This window comes from Magnolia sinica, chromosome 17 (assembly GCF_029962835.1).
Source record: "Magnolia sinica isolate HGM2019 chromosome 17, MsV1, whole genome shotgun sequence".
In the NCBI taxonomy this organism is placed as follows: Eukaryota; Viridiplantae; Streptophyta; class Magnoliopsida; order Magnoliales; family Magnoliaceae; genus Magnolia; species Magnolia sinica.
The window spans coordinates 67,386,543-67,406,972 of NC_080589.1; the positions used below are offsets into that span (position 1 = coordinate 67,386,543).

At 38.9% G+C, this 20,430-nt stretch overlaps 1 protein-coding gene across 6 annotated transcripts; it reads left to right on the forward strand.

The window, feature by feature from the left end:
* The first annotated feature begins 381 nt into the window (after positions 1–381).
* LOC131231896 (putative recombination initiation defects 3) lies at positions 382–20,241 on the forward strand. 6 transcript variants are annotated; one of them, XM_058228251.1, is made up of 14 exons: positions 384–682; positions 714–826; positions 961–1,076; positions 1,157–1,316; positions 2,574–2,721; positions 2,948–3,082; positions 9,467–9,519; positions 9,627–9,818; positions 10,315–10,380; positions 10,507–10,562; positions 12,431–12,578; positions 15,601–15,682; positions 18,157–18,265; positions 19,763–20,241. In XM_058228251.1, the coding sequence occupies exons 3-13, from the start codon at positions 1,012–1,014 to the stop codon at positions 18,261–18,263; spliced, it is 1,212 nt and encodes a 403-aa protein (XP_058084234.1). In that variant the 5' UTR covers positions 384–682; positions 714–826; positions 961–1,011; the 3' UTR covers positions 18,264–18,265; positions 19,763–20,241. The 6 variants fall into 6 exon arrangements, 5 of the variants coding, with proteins under 5 accessions (XP_058084234.1, XP_058084232.1, XP_058084233.1 ...); XM_058228249.1 differs by having other exon boundaries at positions 384–800; XM_058228250.1 differs by having other exon boundaries at positions 384–785.
* Positions 20,242–20,430: the final 189 nt, after the last annotated feature.

The following is a 20,430-nucleotide window of genomic DNA, read 5'->3' on the forward strand; positions in this document are numbered from 1 at the left end:
CAAGTTCATCGGGTCTGTTTGGCTCGTTTGGCATATCCCGGGATTTTACCATCCCATTCCTCCTAATCCCATGGGATCTGTCCTGGCAAACACGCCCTTAGATATATGTAAGGGCTCACCATGATGTATCCATTTATCCACCCTGTCCATCCCTTTTATCACATCATGTTAAGGAATCGGTTCAAAAATGAGGCAGATACAACTTTCTAGTGGACCACACCAAAGAGTAAGCTTGGGTTGCATTAAATGTACAAGCCTTACTTGGTGTGGTCCATTAGAGAGTTGGATCTGGCTCATTTTTGGGGCAATACCTTAACATGATATGATAAAGGGGATGGACGACGTGGATAAATAGATACATCATGGTGGGCCCCACACAGACTGGTCGGACGCTCAAAGGTCCGACGGGGTCTGAGGCTATCCGCTTCCGGCTGGCAGGTGCACCGTGTCCTCAAATGATTTGAGGATATAATGGGAATTTCAATAGAAGATAGGGGATGGAAAGGGAATTCCCGCTAAAACTCCTCACTATATAAAGCTCGAACGCCCCGCCTTTCAAAATTTTGATTTCCATTCACTGCAGAAAAGAAACAGAAGCACAGCTCTCTTCTACAGACTCACTGAAGCTAGGATTTTTAAATCGTTCGAAGAAGATCAATACGTTCTAGAAGTCCTTTCTTCTGTCTTCGAACAAAGTGAGGGTTTTGATCCAGGCCTCGATCATCTGACGAAGCTCAAGGTCATCAGAATGCAGTCATGTGCAATCCGTTCGATGAAATTCCAGGGTCTCCAGTCGTCACGTGAAGCTCTAGACTAAATCGATAGGGTTTTCCTGAATCTCTATCCTTGGAATTGATTTATCGTTTTCCTGAATCTTTATCCTTGGAATTGATTTATCGTTTTCCTGAATCTTTTTCACTGGAATTGACTTCTACATGATTTGTTGATGATTTCGAGCAGTAGATGGAGACATAGCATTTATGGAGATTATGATCCTCTGAAATTCAGACAATGAAGTTGAAGATCAACAAGGCCTGTGATCTGAGCTCCATTTCTGTCCTTCCACCGCATTCCAGGTCCAGATCTATCAAGAAAACCTGATCCAGCCACATTTATAGTCTTCTTTTGTGGTGATTTTCTTACTCTGTTCGTGCAGGAGAGGAAATGCGGTCCCACCAGGAGCAGATACTTCGGTTTTCGGTAAAAGCCAGGGTTCTTCGCAATTCTGGTCGCAGTCGCAACAGTCATTTTCACAGGGCACGTCAATGTCTCAGCTCTCACAGAATTCTCAAGAGGAAATTATGACAAATGAACACGTAAGGAACTTAGATATTGCCTTAATTTTCCATATATTTTACACGAATTTATGATCCATTTAATTTTCATTTCCTACTAATATGACATTATGATGAAATTTTAAAAAATTAAATAAAACTCGAATTTGCTATGGGTTTTTCCTTTTTTGGAAGAAATTTTGGTGAATTACTGCAAGAAACTCGATTTTAAGATCATGATTTTAAGCTAAAAATAATAATTTAGTTAGTTCCATTTTCATGAATTAGGGTGGTAATCTTTTACATGAATTAGTCAGTTCCAAGGAAGCTATGGTAATCTTTTACATGAATTAGGGTGGTGATTTTGCATGAAGTCATCTCTATTTTCATTTTCCTGTTATTTGAGATTGTGATGATGAACTTGAAAAAGAAAATTGAACTTGCTTTGGTTTTTCCCATATTGGATCAGATCATGGTAAATAAACATAAGAGACTCGATTTTGCCATCATTTTCTAAGTTTCAGAGGAATAAGTAGCAATCATACATTTCTTTGGTATGCTTTTGATTTCCTCTTAATTGAGTTGTGAGGATACAATTGAAAGGAGTCAATGCTTTAACTGAAGCTAAATTTTTTTTCTTCTCATTTTTGAAAGCGATCGAGAATATTTTAGGAAGCCCAATTTTGCCTGAAATTCCAGGGTTCGGAGGAATTAGGTGTGACTTTTAGATGAATTCATATTTAAGTTGACTTTCTTTTCCTATACCATGAGAAATTTATGATAAATTTGCCAGCATAGAAAAATAATAATATTTCATTTTCTATAAAAATTCACCAAAAACTAATTCAAATTTTGTTCAAGACTTGCACTCAGGTATTTCACTTTTGAAGTTTGGTATTATGGAGAGTTTCCACTATGCATGAATTATTATATTTAGTTTTTGTAAATAAATTGTGCAGGATGAGAGTGATGTGTGGTATAAAAAATAAACGAAAAGAAATGTTATCCTGCATAATTAGATCCATTTTTTTCATGTGTACGGGTGCATGTTTGGGTCTTGCAACCTCAACACTGACTGTGGAATTCATAGCAGTCCACTGGCTTTTAAATTTATCAAGAATTTTTGCCAAATTTAAGAAAATATTAGATGTATATATTTGGATTGATGAGTATAATCTTTGCTACCATCTCTGTTGCTGCTGCCAAAATTTCCAGATCCTTCTTGAGTTGCTATTTCTTCACTTCTTTAGCAACACTTCTTTTTCTTCTTGACTAATCATGTGCACATTGTAAATTTAGAGATTTGGTTCTCAAGACAACTCGTTGAAGAGGATTTCTTGCTTGGCGCCTGTTACTTACACGCGAGAAGATAATCAGATGCCAATGTCGAGATCATCCAACAACGTTATCCGCAGATGGAGTTCAACTTCTGCTCCAGATAATAGATGTAAGCTTGTAAGATCTTTGGATGATCCATAACCCACCGGCGTTTTTATGCAAGAAGACTAAAATAACACTAATTGGAATTTTAGCCTTTTGAATTGGAATGTTAACCAAGAAAATTTTAGGCCTTTTAAAACAATGCATGGGTTAAGCAGGCCACATTGTGTGTAGCTTGTGTTTTTGTGTATGTTTGCTCCTGGGAGAGGCTAAGTTTTGATTTGTCTGAACAGGCCATGTCAATGAGGAACTTGAACACAGAATCGGACTGATGGAAACTTCATTAAACAGGTTGGGAATGGTCCTAGAATCTGTTCAGAGCGACGTCATGCAAGTTAACAAAGCAGTTAAAGAAGTATCACTGGAGAGTAAGTATCTCTATTATATCAGAACAGGAACTAGAAAAGTTGTTCTCAGACCATGGGCTTCACTTCTTACTAATCTTGTGGTTGTAACTTGTAATGACTAAACTATTTACTGTAATTACTCAACCAACATGTGCCTTGTGCGGCATGGTTAATTAGGGCCCTGTTTGGTAGACGCCTAAAAATGATTTCATCTCATTTTAGCTAACAGTAATTATGTATTAAAGATACTAGTCTTTGGAAGCGGATTGCGTCCTACCCCTGTTTGTCCCGAGCTTAGAACAGGTCGGAGCTCCGAGTGGCTACCATGGTGTATGGGTTATATACTCATGGTTCATCCATTTTGCCATATCATTTTAGGGTATAAGCCCAAAAATGAGGCATATCCAAGGCTCAAGCGGACTATGCCACAAGAAGTAGCAATGATAGTGAGACATTCCGTTGAAACCTTCCTAGGGCCCACTATGATAGTTAAGTGCCATCCAACCTGTTCATAAAGTCACATGCATCTGGATGAAGGGAAAACACAAACATCAACTTGGTCCAAAACTTCTACAGCTCCAGAGAAGTTTTCAATGGTGGCCGTTTAATCCCCAATGTGTGGTCCACTTGAGCTTTGGATCTGCCTCATTTTTGGGCATATACCCTAAAATGGTATGGAAAAATGGATGGACAGTGAAGATATAACCCATACATCATGGTGGCCCCTCAGGGCTCCTGCCCATTCTGAGCTCAGGGCAATCTGCTTCCCTAGTCCTTAATACATAATCATTGTTAATATGAATTCATCATGTGTCAGAGATGAAGATCTCCAATACATAATTACTGTTGTCTTCTCTACGAGAGTCTATCAAACAGGGCCTAAGAGTTAAACCCGGCAATGTAATTTTGTTCCATTTAGTTTTTACTCTTACATAAATGAAACTAGTATGATGTTATCTCCTCTACAGGATTTGTTGAAATGTGCATTTTATCTTGCATGTTGTTTGGATTAGTGTTTTAAATAGCATCGTGTGCTACTTAGCGTGAAAAAAAATGCCTATTTCGCTACAGGCCGTAGCGTAAGGCAGCGGACGTGACAAAATAGTGGTTTGATTGGAAAAAGGGGGCAATTTTAATGTTATTAGTGAAGCAACGAATGTAAATGGTATTAACCTGTCCTTCTCACACGTGGCAATGTTGTGGAGTTATCCAGACCATCCAAATTGTGGTTTCTATTGTAGAGAGAATATCTTTTCCTCTACCTATTTTAGACAATCTTAACCATCTATAAATGGGCCTCCTCGTGGACGGATGAGGACTTATGGCACATTGTAAATGGTGTGAAACTCACATTTTAAAGAAGTGGTCTTAAAAGTCGAAAGGTTTCGAAAGAGGGGCCTTTGCCACTTTCGAAAGCCCTGATACTCGACGCATGCAACCGACTAGCCCCCAAATCCAAATTGTTGATTCTCTTGATCCATAAAGTCATCGAAGGGGGAATTTTGGTCGATGAATTGACCCTACAAGAAGGTCCATCTACTGTATTTTCAATAACATTGGAGCCCGAACGAAGGAAAAAAATTAAATCAAATTCCCCCCTTTTCACATACATATGGCTACGAAGCTCAAAAATTCAGTTTCGATTGATTGAATCTCATTTTGAGCTTGATAGATGTATGTTCTTGCCACTAAATATCTCTTCACGTTTTTTTTTTTTTTTTTTTTTCATTTTGGATGAGGATTTGTGGTTTCTTTTGGGATTTTTTCAAATTTTCTTATTTTAGGAGGCTGGTTCCTATGCAATGTTGTATGATAGGATTGTTCTATGACATTGCTATGTGTGGGGCCTCCTGTGGTGTGTGTATGCAATGCACGCGATCCATCACGTGGGCCACCATACTTCAGTGGAGGTGTTTGGTGGGTTGTGCATTATTTTCTATGTCGTGGCTCACATGCATGGGGCCTACTGTGGTGTGAGTATGGCATTAAGTCCAACTTGTTTAGTCGATCATGTGGGCCACCACTCTACAGTGGTGGTTTTTTAGTGGTTGTCGTGGTGTAATGTGTGGTGTCCACGTGATGATGGTGGTTGGTCCCCCCCTTTTTTTTCCTAGGTGTGACTGTCCATTGTTTATAGGTCTTGTTTTCTATCATGTGGCTGTCCATTGTTCTCTATGGTGAAATACTAAAATGTTAATAGGTTATTTGACAATTGTCATCTATTATGTTTTGCGAGTTTGTGACTTGTTGGACTTATAATTTTTTTGTTTTTCAGTAAACTAAAAAAGAGAAAGAGATGTCCGAGGGAAAAGAGAAAGAGAGAGATTTTGCATGGAAATATGTGGCTAATAATCCACGAGGACTACGTGTTTTGTAAATTTTGTGGTAAAAGATGTTCAGGAGGAATGACTTGCCTAAAGCATCACTTGGCTGCAACCTTCAATGGGATAAAGCTGTGCTCAAAAGTGACACAAGAAGCAAAGGAGGAGTGTATAAAGGGTCTAAGAGAGTATTATGATGAAAAAGATTAAAAAATGAGGTGTTTCGTGATTTTTTTTTTTTTTTTTGGGTGGGGGGGTAATGATGTGTTTGAGACTGGCGATGGATCTTTTGGTAACCAGTCGACGGTAAGAGCAAGGGGTCCTATGGACCTGTTTCTTAGCAGTGAACAACGACACATTGAAGAGAGAAAAGAAGTATGTAGGGCGATTGGGAGATTTTTTTTTGGGAATGCTTTGCCATTCAACCTATGCAATAGCCCATGCTTTTCGGATATGTGTGAGGCTATTGGAAAGTTTGGGCAGGGATTGAAGCCACTATTCATGCACGAGATGACAACATGGATACCAAAGGAGGAAGTTGCTAATAATGATAATTTAATAAAAGCATACAAAGATTCATGGAAAGCTTAAGGGTACTCAATTATGTCCGATAGTTGGACAGATGCAAATAATAGAAGCGTCATCAACTTCTTGATAAATAGTCGGGCTGGAACAATGTTTTACAAGTCTATTGATGCTTCAGATTCAATTAAAGATGAAAATTTGTTGTTTAAATATCTTAATGATATTGCAGAAGAAATCAAAGAGGAAAATGTGGTTTAGGTTATCACAAATAACCATTCAAGCTATGAGCGTGCCAGGAAGAAGGTGATGGAGAAGATAAGAAAGATATATTGGACTCCATGTGTTGCATATTGCATAGACTTAATGTTGGAGGATCAAAAAAATAAAAATGTTTTCTAAAACGCTTGAAAAGGCAAGAATAATGACCAAATTTATTTATGGGCGTTGAATTGTTCTCAGCATGATGAGAAGCTTCACGAATAATAATGAGCTTTTACGGCTATCGGTGACACGCTTTGCAACAACTTACCTCATCCTTTAAAGTATTTACAAGCAAAAGAAGGGTCTTCAAGCCATGTTTGTATCGGATCAATGATATTCGTGTTCTTGGGCTGAAAAGACTAAAGGGAGTGAAGGCACGGGCTATCATAATGTTTGATCCAAAGTTTTGGCTGTAAGTCGCTTTATGCATTAAGAGCATCATGCCTTTAGTAAGTGTTTTGAGAGAAATAGATTCAAAAGAGAGGCCAACAACGAGCTTTATTTATGAATTGATGGACTTGGCAAAGGAGAATATTGCATTGAATTGCAATAATGTAAAAATGAGATATGTTCCAATTTGGAACAAGATTGATGAGAGGATTCCTCAACTTCATTGTCTTCTACATGCAGTTGGGTACTATTTGAATCCTCAGATACGATACTTAGATAAGTTCTCTACACTCCCTAAGATAAAAAGAGGGTTATTGGAGTGCATTGATAGGATGATCCCTAATAGGAATGAGCTTGAGGATGCTGGTATTTAGTTGGATGAATATGATTTTAGAAGAGGGGATTTTGGCTCTCAGTTGGCACTTGATACCATGATGAGGTGTTCCCCAGGTGATTTTTATTTTCATTTTTATGGATACTATATTTCTATAGTAGGTTAAAGCATTCGTTAATTTCTAAGTAATTTGTGTAGCTGATTGGTGGGCATGCTTTGGAGATAGAACACCACAACTTACAAGGTTTGCAATCTGGGTTTTAAGCATCACATGCATTTGCTTCTGGCTGTGAGAGAAATTGGAGTACTTTTGAGTAGGTGACTTTTGTACTCTTTGATATTCTAAATTTGTTATTTAGTGCACTAGCAAATGTTTGACAATTGACGTAAATCATGATATTGTATTGATAGATTCACACGAAGAGGAGAAATCGGCTAGAGCAACAAAAGATAAACTCTCTAGTATATGTGATGTATAATATGAAATTGCAGGAAAGAAGTATGAAGAGGAGGGCGACAATGGATCCTATATTGATTGACCACATTGCTTCAGATGATGAGTGGATTGTTGAGAAAGAAGACCTTGTTCTTCCAAATGATTCATCGTGGGTTGAAGATCAAAACATGGCATTTGATATTAGTGCTATTGTAACTTAGGGCTGAAAGTTGGGTGGGTTCAACCCGACCGACCCGTGACTGACCCGACATTGGGTTGGGCTTGGGTAGGATATATCGAGTCCGATCACGAGCTTGGGTTATACAAACACCAACCCGACAGTGTTGTCAAGTCTCATTGGTCCACATCATTTCTAATGACTCAAGCTAACAATATATGCCGGATTTCTCTCTCCCAAATAGATTGTGTGCTACACGAGTAGTTTTCCTATATTTTAGCTCGTTTGTTTAGGAAAAATGAAGTTTTTTTATGATAAATAACTACGTATATAATTAATAAAATTATAGATACAAAAAATAAAACGTGTATTGAAATATGATAGACTAATGTAATAATGAAAATATTAGCATGTATCTTCCCGAACAACCTGACTAACCCGACTGAGCTCACTTTCCCAACCCGAGGTTGGGGTAGGGTTGAGGTATAGTAACCTTGGGTTGGGCTAGGGTTGAGCACCAACCCGACCAACCCGCCCGACTTTCAGCCCTATTGTAACTATTCCGGAGTTTGATGAGCTAGCTAGCAGGAATGCACCATCAACATCTAGTGGTTCAATTCCTCCCTGTTCCCCTAACCCTCTCCCTTCCTTAAATGAAACTTATAAAAGAAAGGCTACAACTTATTTAAGTAAGTTTTTCTAGTTATAGCTTCCAACTTTCAAGATTACGTTTTACGTTAACATTTTTTACACAAAAAAAAAAGAAGAAGAAAAACCATGAATCTCTTTCTTTAATGTGTAGGTGGTCCTCTAGGATGATTTTTTGCTCATATGGGCAAGACTGTTCATGAAGTGAACGATGTAGATGCTGATGCCGATGATGAAAGGGCTAGACATGGTGACAACAAAATGGATGAGGAGGACGACGACAACGATGGTGATCTATTAGATGATGAGGATTTAGTAGATGATGAAGATGACCTCATCAAGAGTTAGTGACTTTTAGAGTTGAGAGTCTAGAGCCTAGTAGATTTAGTGTTGTTTGAAATTTGAGCCTTTTGAGGAATGTGAAATTTGTACTTAATTCTCTAAACTCATGAAATTTTATAGTATAGCTTATATTTGTGGGTTGTGACTTGTGGTTTCAATTAGACATCATTAATTAAAGTAGTTTGCTTAGAAAGTTGTTGATGTGATAGCGATTTGATTTGGTTTAAATATAAGTGGATTGGTTTGCTTTTACTTGAAAAATAAAGCATTTTTTAGGCTATTTTATTTTATTTTATTTTTTTATTTTTTTAATGTTTATTCTTAGTATTCACCATATTTCTCTATTTTTAATTAAAAAATATAAGTGTGTGTAGCTTAGGCTACACGCTATAGAGGGCTACATGCTATGCAATACGCTACGCTCCATTTTCAACACTGGTTTGGATAGCTTCTGTTTGGTTTTACTTTAGTTCCATGTTGATAGTTTGTATGCCAATGTACCAACATGAACAAAAAACAAAAAAAAACCCCATGCAACTAGGATTTTTGAAAGCATATAAGCATGTCTGAAGGTTATAAATGTTTAAACAGTGTTAAGGATTGATTAAGTCCTTAATTCATCACCTTTGTCATCATCAACATCACAGCCATGACCCCGCTGTTTGAGATTCGCTGCCAGGTGGAGTTTATTTAATCCTTAATTAGTAGCAAGTGTTGGAAATAATATCTCAGTTCGAGAGAATCAAATGAAATGGAAGCAAGTGCTGGCAATAACTTACAGCATCTTTTATAAATTAAATATATTCCAGATGATTCCCTAGAATATGGTCTGCCGAAGGAATGCTATCATGTTTTCCAACTTGCTGTATTAATATTTTGGTTTCCTTAGCATTATATTACCACCAAGAAAGGCTGTTTGAAAATGGGTACAATTCAACTAATTTCGGCAAATTTCGGTATTCTTCTGTAGTGGGTGGTATACGGCAAAAAATGATTGTTCATGATAACTCCTTGCAGTTGGTGGTAAGACCATGTGGTTTTCTGTCTTTTTATTTGCTTTATCGAGCTGTTTCTTGTATTTGTTATATTCATGAATATAGACTTACTTTGGCATTGAATGGAATAATAAGCTCAAGGGAGAGGATGATATCAAAGCCAGTCTTGATGTAAATCTGAAGGCTATATCTGATCAATTGAGAAAGGAATCAAATCAGCACAAATTAGATAAGATTGAATCCTCACTTTCAGCGCTGCCTGTTCAAATCGAGACACGACTATTGAAGCTCCAAAATGAACTTTATCAGACCTTCATCAAAGAAATGGTATGAATTTTAAGCACTTCTAAATTTATACACCATAAGATCATGTCGGTGTGTGTGAAGCACTCCCACATTTGTACACCATAGGATCACATCCTTCTCTTTTGGTGTGAACAATCTCTCACTCCTCTGATAAATGTTTTCAAGATTTTTCGATATTGAAATTGCTGTTTTTTTTTTGTTTTTTGTTTCATTTTATGGTAACGACTAACGAGTATATTGAAAACAGAAAAAAGCCAAAGGGCTAGGGATATATTCAAATGGTTGCTTTTTATTATAAAAAAGAAGAAGTTGCTATTTCTACAATGACAGAAATGTCTCTGAACTTTTAAGAGTAAGATGTCATATACCTGCAGAGTAAAGACGTTTCTTGTTCCCAGTAAACTGTAAAATATTTAATAAATTTAATTGAAAAGGCAGGTGGAGTGCTCACATTTTCTCATTTTTTGGGTGCATCATATTTTCTGTGGTAGTTCTTACATTCTTGAATTCCTGGCAGGCTATTATCAGTAGCATGAAGCCTCTCAATGAGAACCATCAACCGCGTGCTGTTCAGCCACCAAAGGTAGTAATTTTTTTCCCCACCATGTTGATAATTTAACTGTTCCTTTTATGCTACATCCCTTCATAATTTGTTCATGTTTCTCTTGCAAATCTTTTTAGTTTCTTACTGGTTCTCACAAATGCACAGAGGAAAAGCTGCATCGCTACCCCATCCCTAAAAAAGCAGCAACCCTTTATGGAAAAGTATGTTTCTAATTCATGGTTCATTTATTTTTTGTTATTGCTTTGCTTAGATGGTACATAAGCCACACAAGTATCATTGTAGTTGAGGAGGTTACTTGAAGAAAATGGAATTCCCAAAATTTGCTAATTGATTTTTCTGCAACAAATCCCAAAAATTCTTGAGCTCTGCCGGATATACATGTTCAGTCCTTTTCAAGTTGGCGTCATTCAACGTTTTTTGACAAGGGAAACTTATTTTATTAGAGTGTTGTCGGCAATCAGATTTATTCTTTCGGCTCCAAGCGATAGTTATTCCTCAGATATTTTTGTTCACTGACAGTTGCTTGCTAATTTTTCTTCAAAATAGGAGAAAAGAATGTAGTTCTTAGGTGACAGCTGTTGGTGGGATTGACTGGGGTCAATACATTGATGTCCCTTAAATGCCTTTATGTTTAAAATATTGCAAATATCACCTTAATTCTGCTGTGTTTAGCTCTGTCAAGTTTAGTTTACACGCATGTGAGCTGAGTATACCCATAGTTGCACAAACCTTCCATCTTGGTGGTACTCCACTTCTAATCACACGTTGTACTCATGCTCTCACTCCTCCTTCCTACATGTTTTTACTTGCTGATATTTCGAAACAAGCTTCCCTGCTCCTATACCCAAATTTGTTGACGTTTACCTTTATTCTTTGTGTAACTATAATGATGCAGGACAACTAACCACTTGCTCTAAAAGCTCAAATTGATGAAGTGTGGCAAATCAATCCCTTTATCTCATAGCCCAGCCCCCACATCCCATGGGTTAGGTCCTCGGCCGAACCCCGTTGTGGGCTCCACATCACATGGGTTCTGCCTCACACGAGCCACCCGCCTCACACGGGCTGCCCACCCCGAGTGTGCCTTTGCATCCCACAGGCAACACCAATTGAGCCTGGTGTGAAAATGCCCCTGCATTATATAAGTTGGGTTGCAACTTGAGTCAAGCTCAACCCAAACCCAGCTGGCCCAAACCAAAAATTTTGATGGGGTTGGGTTGAGTTCCGCTTAGGCTCGGGCTGGAAATCCTCAACCTCAACCCGGGTTAGGTTGGGCTCATTTGTCTCGGGTTGAGGCCTTGGGCAACCCAACTCAACCCAAACCCAACCTTATATTCCACATATAGTTACTGATGAGAGTTTTGATACTCTAGTAGAGCCTGACGGATGATACCTAGGCACTTGAAAATTATGTAGACCAAACCCAACCCAAGATGGGTTAGGGTTGGGGATATGGTAAATTGGTCTGGGCTTGGGTTCACTCAAGCCACAGGTTGATCCAGTTTGATGTTGGGTTGGGCTCAGGTTGACCCTCAACCTGACCCGACCCATCCAAACTGTGCCCCTTACTGCAAATAGACCAAAAATTGCGCATAGGGAATCCTCAAAAACCTAAGTTATGTGATTCAGGTAGCAAAAGATTAGTTACAAATCTAAGCATAACTGATAGGGGTAGCACTGGGCTGTCTGCTCACTAGTCATTCTATATGTCAGACTTGAGCTTGACCCACTTATTGGTCACATTATAGTAATTAATTAGGCCGAAATTCAGGCCAGTGACTGATCCATTGGCCTAAAAATCAGGCCCAAGACCAGCACATAGTGGGGTGGACCTGCATGCTCAGTTGCCTGGTCCTAACATTCAAGTTAAAATTATTCAGAAACTGTAGCCTAGCTGGTATGGTCCTCTTTAGATTCTACACAAATCGTAGGTGTAGAGTTCAACGCCTGGGTAGATGTCGATTTTGAATCTCATGTAACAGATATAACTGTACTTTTTTTAGTTTTATGAAGGACCCGAGCATCATGGTCTTTACGCTTATTTTTCAGAGAATTTTCTTGATTTCAGTCCAGTTGCACCTCCGAAGTTCTGTACGAGGAGGGGGTTGATTCCGAATATAGAAGTAGAGAAGCCGTTAAAACCAAAAACAGTGGCTTTCACTGATACCAAACATACTATAGAGCTCAAACAGGAAGAAGTTACTATCATGAAACAGGTACTTCTCAGCTTTCTCATCGTTTTTTGGGAAGAGATCATTATGCTCTTTGCCTTTCTAGTATGCGATTATCTTGTAGCTTTTGTTTCCCAAATTTATAAAAGGGCACACACAGTGGTCTTTAGGCTAAGGTGAAATGTCTGTTCCTGTTGATGGTATAGAACAGAATGGTGAAAATTGAATGTTTGAGTTCTACTAAGGCCACGTATACATTCCACACAGTCGCATGTACCAATCTGGCATGTGTAGTGCATCTATGCCATGCATCAGGTGGTCTGCAGTGTGTAGATGACCTGACTCAAAAACAAGGCCAGCCTACTCACTTTGAATGTACACTGCTGGAAAAATTTTTAACTGACTGTTTTTGCAGATGCAGGCCTGTTTCTGGGACAGATCATCTGCAATGTGTGCATGGCTTAGATGTCACATGCTAGGTTGGCAAATCTATGGAAGTTCGAGTGGGCTTACCAAAGCCTGCTTCAAATTCCTTTTTTTTTTTGAAACAACGATAACTTCTCCTCAGTGTCAACATGGTTGAACTAACCCTAAGTTTTGAAATTGGTCTATTATCCCTATTACAAGGAAGTAATTGGGACCATTTTGCCGTTACTTGCAAATTTGCTGGAAAACTTCTGTTAATGGTATCCCTTCCCCGCTTACATTACCAGTAGATGTTTGAAAAATATATTGCCGACCAAGAAAGAGAACTTTGAAATGTATTATAGATCACACATTATTATCCAAAAAAAAATTACAGCTAATTATTTAATGGTGGGTTCAGATCATAGTTAGAAAGCTCAAAAATTCAAGTTGAGTCGAAACTCAGTAATTTTTATTTTTATTTATTTATTTATTTATTTTTTTAAAAAGTTTTTCTGGATATTCATTTTTAAAATATAATAAGATGTAAATATTATTGAATCTTGGAAAATGTAATCAAGTTTTGTAGGGTTCTATCAAATTTTTTTTTTTTTAATGAGTTTGTTGAGTTGAGTTTTTTTTTTTTTTCCGAGTCTTAACTGATTCATGGCCAAATGGAGTTTTTTCTCAGAGTTTTTGATGAATCTGATCGGGTCAAGTAAACTCAGTTGTTTAAACCATGCATACACTATCAAATTGCATTGTGAAGTCGCTCTAAAAAATATGGAAATATCCAAATAATTCTTTTCTTAGCATTCATGCTGGATGTCTTAGCTCCAAATTACAATTATCTCATGAGAAATTATCATATACAAGGTTGTATGTTAAAAAGCAGCATTTTTATTTTTCTACATATTTGTCACTTATGTATTACATTTGAGCCTGCAAATAGTGGGCTTTATCATCAAGATCACCTGGGATGAAAACCAGGATGGCCCATTCATCAGGCAGGTACGCTGTTGAAATCATTGTACAACTGATGGTTTGACAGAGCATTTGTGTGGCCTGCCTCATTGACTGGACTGTTCCAATTTTCACTCCATGCAGAGTTCATTGTATGGTCCACCCTTTTCACAGATCAGATGTCACACTTCAGTGACAGATGTGGAAAATAAAACATTGTATGCTAAGTTAACATACAACTTTTTATGTAATCATTTCTCTTATCTCATTCTCAAGTTAGACTTAGAATTGGAAGGTATGTAACTGCAGTATAAAGTAAGCTCCTCTCTATGAGTATCAGAAAACATCATTAATTGTGTAACTTCCTCTTGATGAAATTGATTGTTTGCAATTGAATTCATTTGTACACACCCCCAGAAAGCCTAAATTTTCTTGTTTCAAGCCAGTAAAGATGAATGTTAGAATCTTTCAATAATAATTTTAAAAAAAAAGTAGAAGGAGAATGTTAGAAGAGCTTAGCTAAGTCCAAATGCATCACTTTTAAAGGGCTCAAAGACTCAGACCAACTCATTCGATCCTGACAAGGTATTCTGTTATGGATTTTTTTTTTTGAAAAAAAAAAAAAAAAAACCTATTTCGGCCCCATAACGGACTGTTATGGGGCTGTTACGGCCGTTGCAAGCCGTTACGGGTCAATTTTTCCATAACAGCCATTACGATCCCATATCACGTAATGGTAACACCATTATCGTTACGGTAACCATTTTGGAATATGTTGGTCCTGAGTCTAGTCAGGACATGCCCGAGTTGGGGGTGACTCATAGTATCGAACCGGATTGGGTGCTACTGAGTTCAAGTTGACTCGGATGAGTAGCATCATTGATCATACCTCTCCGACACTTAATATCATGAATGTGCATAAGGCATCTCATCTACATGTCACTGCACGTGCAAGCATACAATACGAGCATGAGATCCAAGCCATCCATCAGGCGGGTCCCATTGTTTCAGTGCTCTGGCAAAAATAAAATAAAATAGCTGGTCTCTTCAACTTGTTGGCCATAGTTCACAAAAGAAATGTATGAATGAAAATTTTGGAGCAACTTTTTCTGAGCTGCCTGCTCACACTTCTAACATTCTGGCCCACCAATTGAGTGGACCAGCCTAATTTCTGGGCCAGGCGATCTACGTCATGCGGCCCCCATGATGGATGGTTTGGATCTCATGCCTTGTGCCATGCTGGCACATATGGTGGTGTGTGCATGAACTTCTTTATACACCTATGGGTTTTTTTTTTGAAGGATTATACACCTATGGGCTTAGCAACCTCTGTTAAGAAAGCAAGTTCTTTGCTGAATTTTTACGAGGAAAAAGAATGCTTTTAAAAATCCACACAACTATGTAAGCTATCATGTATGAAATGCTGCCTTCCAAAAAAATAAAATAAAAATAATAATCTCGTGTTCTGCCCTGATTTTGGTTGCATATTCACCTGTGCTTTCCCTGATGAATGGCTTGGATCTCTGACATGTGCGCTGTATGCACAGGCCTCTGTCATGTGTTCTGCCCCCTCACATGAGGAGCAGCTCACTGAATCACTGCCCTTAGTTTGAATGAAGGGGCGGCCCTTAAAATACTGAAAGTACGGTGATGGCAAGGTCTTTTGGAAGTCCATTTGATGAAAATGTTGGTTATGCAGGAACAAGATTGTAGAGTACTCATCGAATCAGATGAGGAGATTGATGGAGGCTTTTCCTTCTTGCTTGAGGAAAAGGAAATAGGTAACCAACTTCATATGTATTCCGAGAGCTAGTTTCCCAGCAACCTATGCAATGGGTACCTATTTCTCATTTTAAAATACTTATAATGTAACTATGTTAAATATTCTGTACTCTTCTAGATATTTGTAATTTATAATAATGAAATATCAAGTCGAGTCAGGTTGATACACACCGATCCATAGCTCAAGTGGTAGACTGAGGGAAGATAACCTCGTTTCAACACTGAGGTCTTGGTATCGATTCCCAAGTGGGCTGTGGCTAATAATGGGGTGTGTACTAACGTGCTAACTGAAAAAGAAGAAGTTGAGTCAGGTCTATTCTATGAGTAGACTTGACTCGGAGGAAACATTGAGTCGAGTCAAGTTTTCAGGTTTTTAAACTATGTTGTGAAGACCTGTCCCTTGGCTTGTAGAAGAGGCCAAGCCTGGCGGACTGACAGCCTGGTCATGGGTCAGGTTCAGGCTTGAAAATGAGGGCTATCTGGTAAACAGGGCCAGCTCTGGCTGAACCTTAGCCAATCTGTTTATAAAGATCTTATAAAAACTAACAGAAGGTTTTAATCCCAAACATCTTTAACTGTACTAGTTTGAAACGCTTGCCTGACTACGCGTAGCCATGTGGGGCTGTGACTCTTTGCTCGAGTGGATGAAATCCACCCCATCCATCAAGTGTGCCACCTGTGTTTGGACCAGGGTACAAAGACACAGTTGTAAAACTCACTGATTCGACTTGAAACTTGGCTGAATCAACTGGACTTGGCAATATTTTGAGTAGAGTCTATGGGAAACTCGGTCTTGTGCGGACCCGATCCTGACTTGGGAAGACTCGTTGAGTCGACTCAAACAGAGTCACCCAGTTTTGCCGAGTATCATTAGCAGTAAAAGGTAAAGCGAAGGAAGTGGGAATAGAACCCTAGCCTCTAAGACATGTTCATAGCTGTTCCTAGCCTGTGGGAGGTCCAATGAGTTTATTGCTGATCATCTATTTTATATTTTTAATACTAGCTACAGCTATTTTAAGTATCTATTTCTAATAATGGAATTTAATTTATAATTTTATTAAATATCGAGTCTTGAGTCGGGTCGAATCTTTGAGTACACCCAACCGGGCTGAACATTGAACTATGCCCGGACATGAGGCCGATTCAAACCTGAGGTGGGCTACACCATTGGGAACAGTAGAGATTGGGAAGTCATACCATTAAAATTGTCCAAATTGGGTGTGAGGTCCACCATGGTGTGTATATGCCATCCAATCCACTCATCTGATATGTCCTACCATGATGAATGGATTCTTTGAAAATCAGATGACATTTGAAGACTCATGGGGGCCACGCCATGTGAATTTTAGTGTTTTGCGGCATGATTTTACACTGTTCCCTATGATGTGGCCCACCTAATTCTTGGATTGGACTGATTTTGAGATTCATGGTGAAAATGGGTGGTGCATCTGATGGATAGGGTGGATCTAATGCATGTTCTCCCCATGCTGCTCGGTTAGTTGTAGGCATACCCTTTGTATGACCATGCGGTAGTCAGGCTAGAGCGGTCCGTACTAACCAGTCGAAAATGAGTCTGGTTCAAGTCAAGTCGGACCTCGGCCTACTAATTTGTGTGTTGGATTTGCCACTGGCTCAATTTCCTTTGTTTTTAAGCCTATTAATGAATGAGGCTGGATCTACTGCAATTGTTTCTACTTTTAAGTTTAATGTACAAATCTACCTGTGTGGCCCATTGATGTTTTTAATGACAACCAGTCCATCCATCCTTTCAAACTCCTATTTCTCTCCTTTGCACTCCAAAACCAGGCCGATCCAATAATCAGGTGGGTCACACTACAGTGAACAGTTGGGTTGGAGACTCACCATTAAAAAAAAAAAAAACTTCTAGATTGTGTTTGGGGCCCATTGTGCTTTATATAATCCATCTAATCCATTCAGAAGATGGATCCTACTAGGATGAGTGGATACCCAAGAAAATCAGGCAACTCTAAAACTCAGGTAGGCCACAACACATGATTTTAGAGGTTTTAATCATGAATGTGCCTGTTGTGTCCCACCTTAAGTTTTGGATCGACCTGGGTTCTGGGACCCAAGGAGATCAGGAGGGGCTACTACACCGTACACATGATGTATGGACCAGATGTCAATAAAACATCACAGCAAGTCCCGCACCTCGATTTGTACATTAAGCTTAAATAAGAAGCATTGATATTGGATCCGGACTCTAAATGGATAACTGCTATAGTCTGCATTTGGATGCACAACTTAATTGCATGACGGGAGGACTTGGCCCTCTGAGTTGCAGTTTGAGATTGTTTCAATCCAACTTGAATCCTATGGAAGGAAATTAGATTTTGGTTATTCCCACCCTATCGAGCTACTAGCTGCAATTCAAATTCAGCAGTGCATCCAAACGCACGTTTTCTGATCTATATGTCTGAATAAAACATTTTTTTTTTTTTTTTGATGACAGGCAAGGGGAACCACTTGATGGAAGATGCGAGGGAAGAGACAAAACGGATTATAAAGAAAGCAAGGAGGAGAAGGAGACAATGCTGTAACCCTATAATTCTAGTTTGAAGGTAAGACTGCAACTCATCGCCATTGTAACTCGGGTTTTACTAGAACTTTTTTTTTTTTTTTTCCTCGTTGAATTTACAGAAAATTCTGAGCACCCATATGCACGCACGTGCTCCACATTGTACACAGGTGCAAAATCCAAAAATCAGGCCGGTCTGCTCACCAGGTGGGCCATGTTTCTAATGGCCTATGTGCTGGGTCAGTGTACATACACGATGGGGCCCACCTGATGAGCAGATTGGATATCACACCGGTCTGCTCATCAGGTGGGCCATGTTTCTAATGGCCTATGTGCTGGGTCAGTGTACATACATGATGGGGCCCACCTGATGAGCAGATTGGATATCACACCTGACATGTTGGCATCTGTTCTTGAATGTAGGAATATATGCATAGGATTTGGGAATCTTATAAACTCGTATTATTTGTTGAAAAATGCACGGACCTTTTCTGGTGTGAATTTTCACTGTCAGTTGATAGGGGTTGAAAGCCAGCCTTGAGTAGTTCAAGAACAAATAAAAGGATTTTTGCTGCAAATTTTCTCTAGTATACTGATTTTACTAAGCAATACTTGGCTTTTTTGAAGTCTGAAAACGTAGTGAAATGGTCAAGGCGCCGTTGTCATTTTTTTCTTTTAAAGTTGCATTATTATTATTATTATTTTCAAAATGTCGAGTATTGTGTGGTACACATGTCCTGTGGATGATATCCAAGCTGTCCAATTGGTGCAACCCATCACGATAATCTCCCTAACAAAAGAATCAGGCCGATCCATGGTATTAAAAAATGGTTACGGAAAGCCGTTGTGTAAAATGGGCACCTGATGTAGGAGAGTGTGAAATAACAATCAAGAAGATCACCATCTTCCTCAAGTAGTAAAAACTCAAATCTTCAAGAAAAAAAATTCAAATTTTTATTATTCAATAATGTTCATCCTAATTCAACCAAACCTGAATTTATTTGAAATAGCAAAATTTATTAAAAATAGAAAGTCATGCCGGATGATTTCTAACTTGATTAGAAAACCCTTTTGTAGTTGTATCCAAACGGTCCAAAGTTGAAGAAGTCACCGTTCTAAAATGAGATCGTGGTCACGTCTAATAAGCATAGATACGGCCTAACGGGCCTGACATGTAGTTCCAGCCCAGCACTTTTTCGCTCAAGCCCTTTGCTTAGTAGCTCTCTCATGAATTGGCGGTTGTTAGGATTTCTTACCCTAGTTTCTTGGCATGTGGTGATCCAGACCATTCACGTATTGGACCTTAACCTAGATGAGTGACGTGGCTAAATCCCACTTCAAAGATTTCATCATCCATGCATAGACTTTTTAATAGACTGATTTTCACCGTCCATAGAGGATATCATATTTCACTAGTTGGGTCTGGGACTCATGTCATGAAGCCCACAAATGATCATGATATATATATAAAATTTGTGGGAGTAAGTATGACAATGCCCTTTAAAAACGATATAACTGTCTTTCTTTGATTGAATCACAGACCAAATTGCAGCCACGCAGTTGGCGGAGCACGAACGGCCACCAAAGATCAGATTGATTGGGCAATTCCAACGTTCGATTGATACATTCCGAACCATCTACCTTTCTATTATTTGAACCATCCATTTGGTGGCCAACTAATCAAACGGTCGAGATCATCCCTTCTCTGTAGTTCTCAGCCTATGATCCATAATTGTCACCAGGATTTGGACGGTTTGAATTTAAGCAAATTCGTGCCAGGTACTGGTGACTCATCATCCATTATGCAAATGCAGACCAACCAAATCAATGGCCACGATGGTGGAATCACAACTATCAGCGCAAGCAGCTGTCCAGTGTCGGGTGGGACCCAATGTTGGATGGGAGATCTTAGAATAAATCTCCCCCCATTAGATCATCCTAATCATTTGAGTAGTCCCCATTACATGTATGTCATTGGTTACTCTCGTCCATTTTCAATAAAAGGCTAGGATCATCTAATATCTATGCCATCGCCCATATAAAGATCATCAGATCAACTGGTTAGGTTACGATGAGGGAACACCTGGGACAGAACCCATGTTTCCTAGCAAGAATGGGATTAAAACCAAGGTGCAGGTGCCCTTGTGCCCACTTACCGATAGGGGTAGCTGCATATTGGGCCTGGACCGGTCCCACCTATGTCCTGGC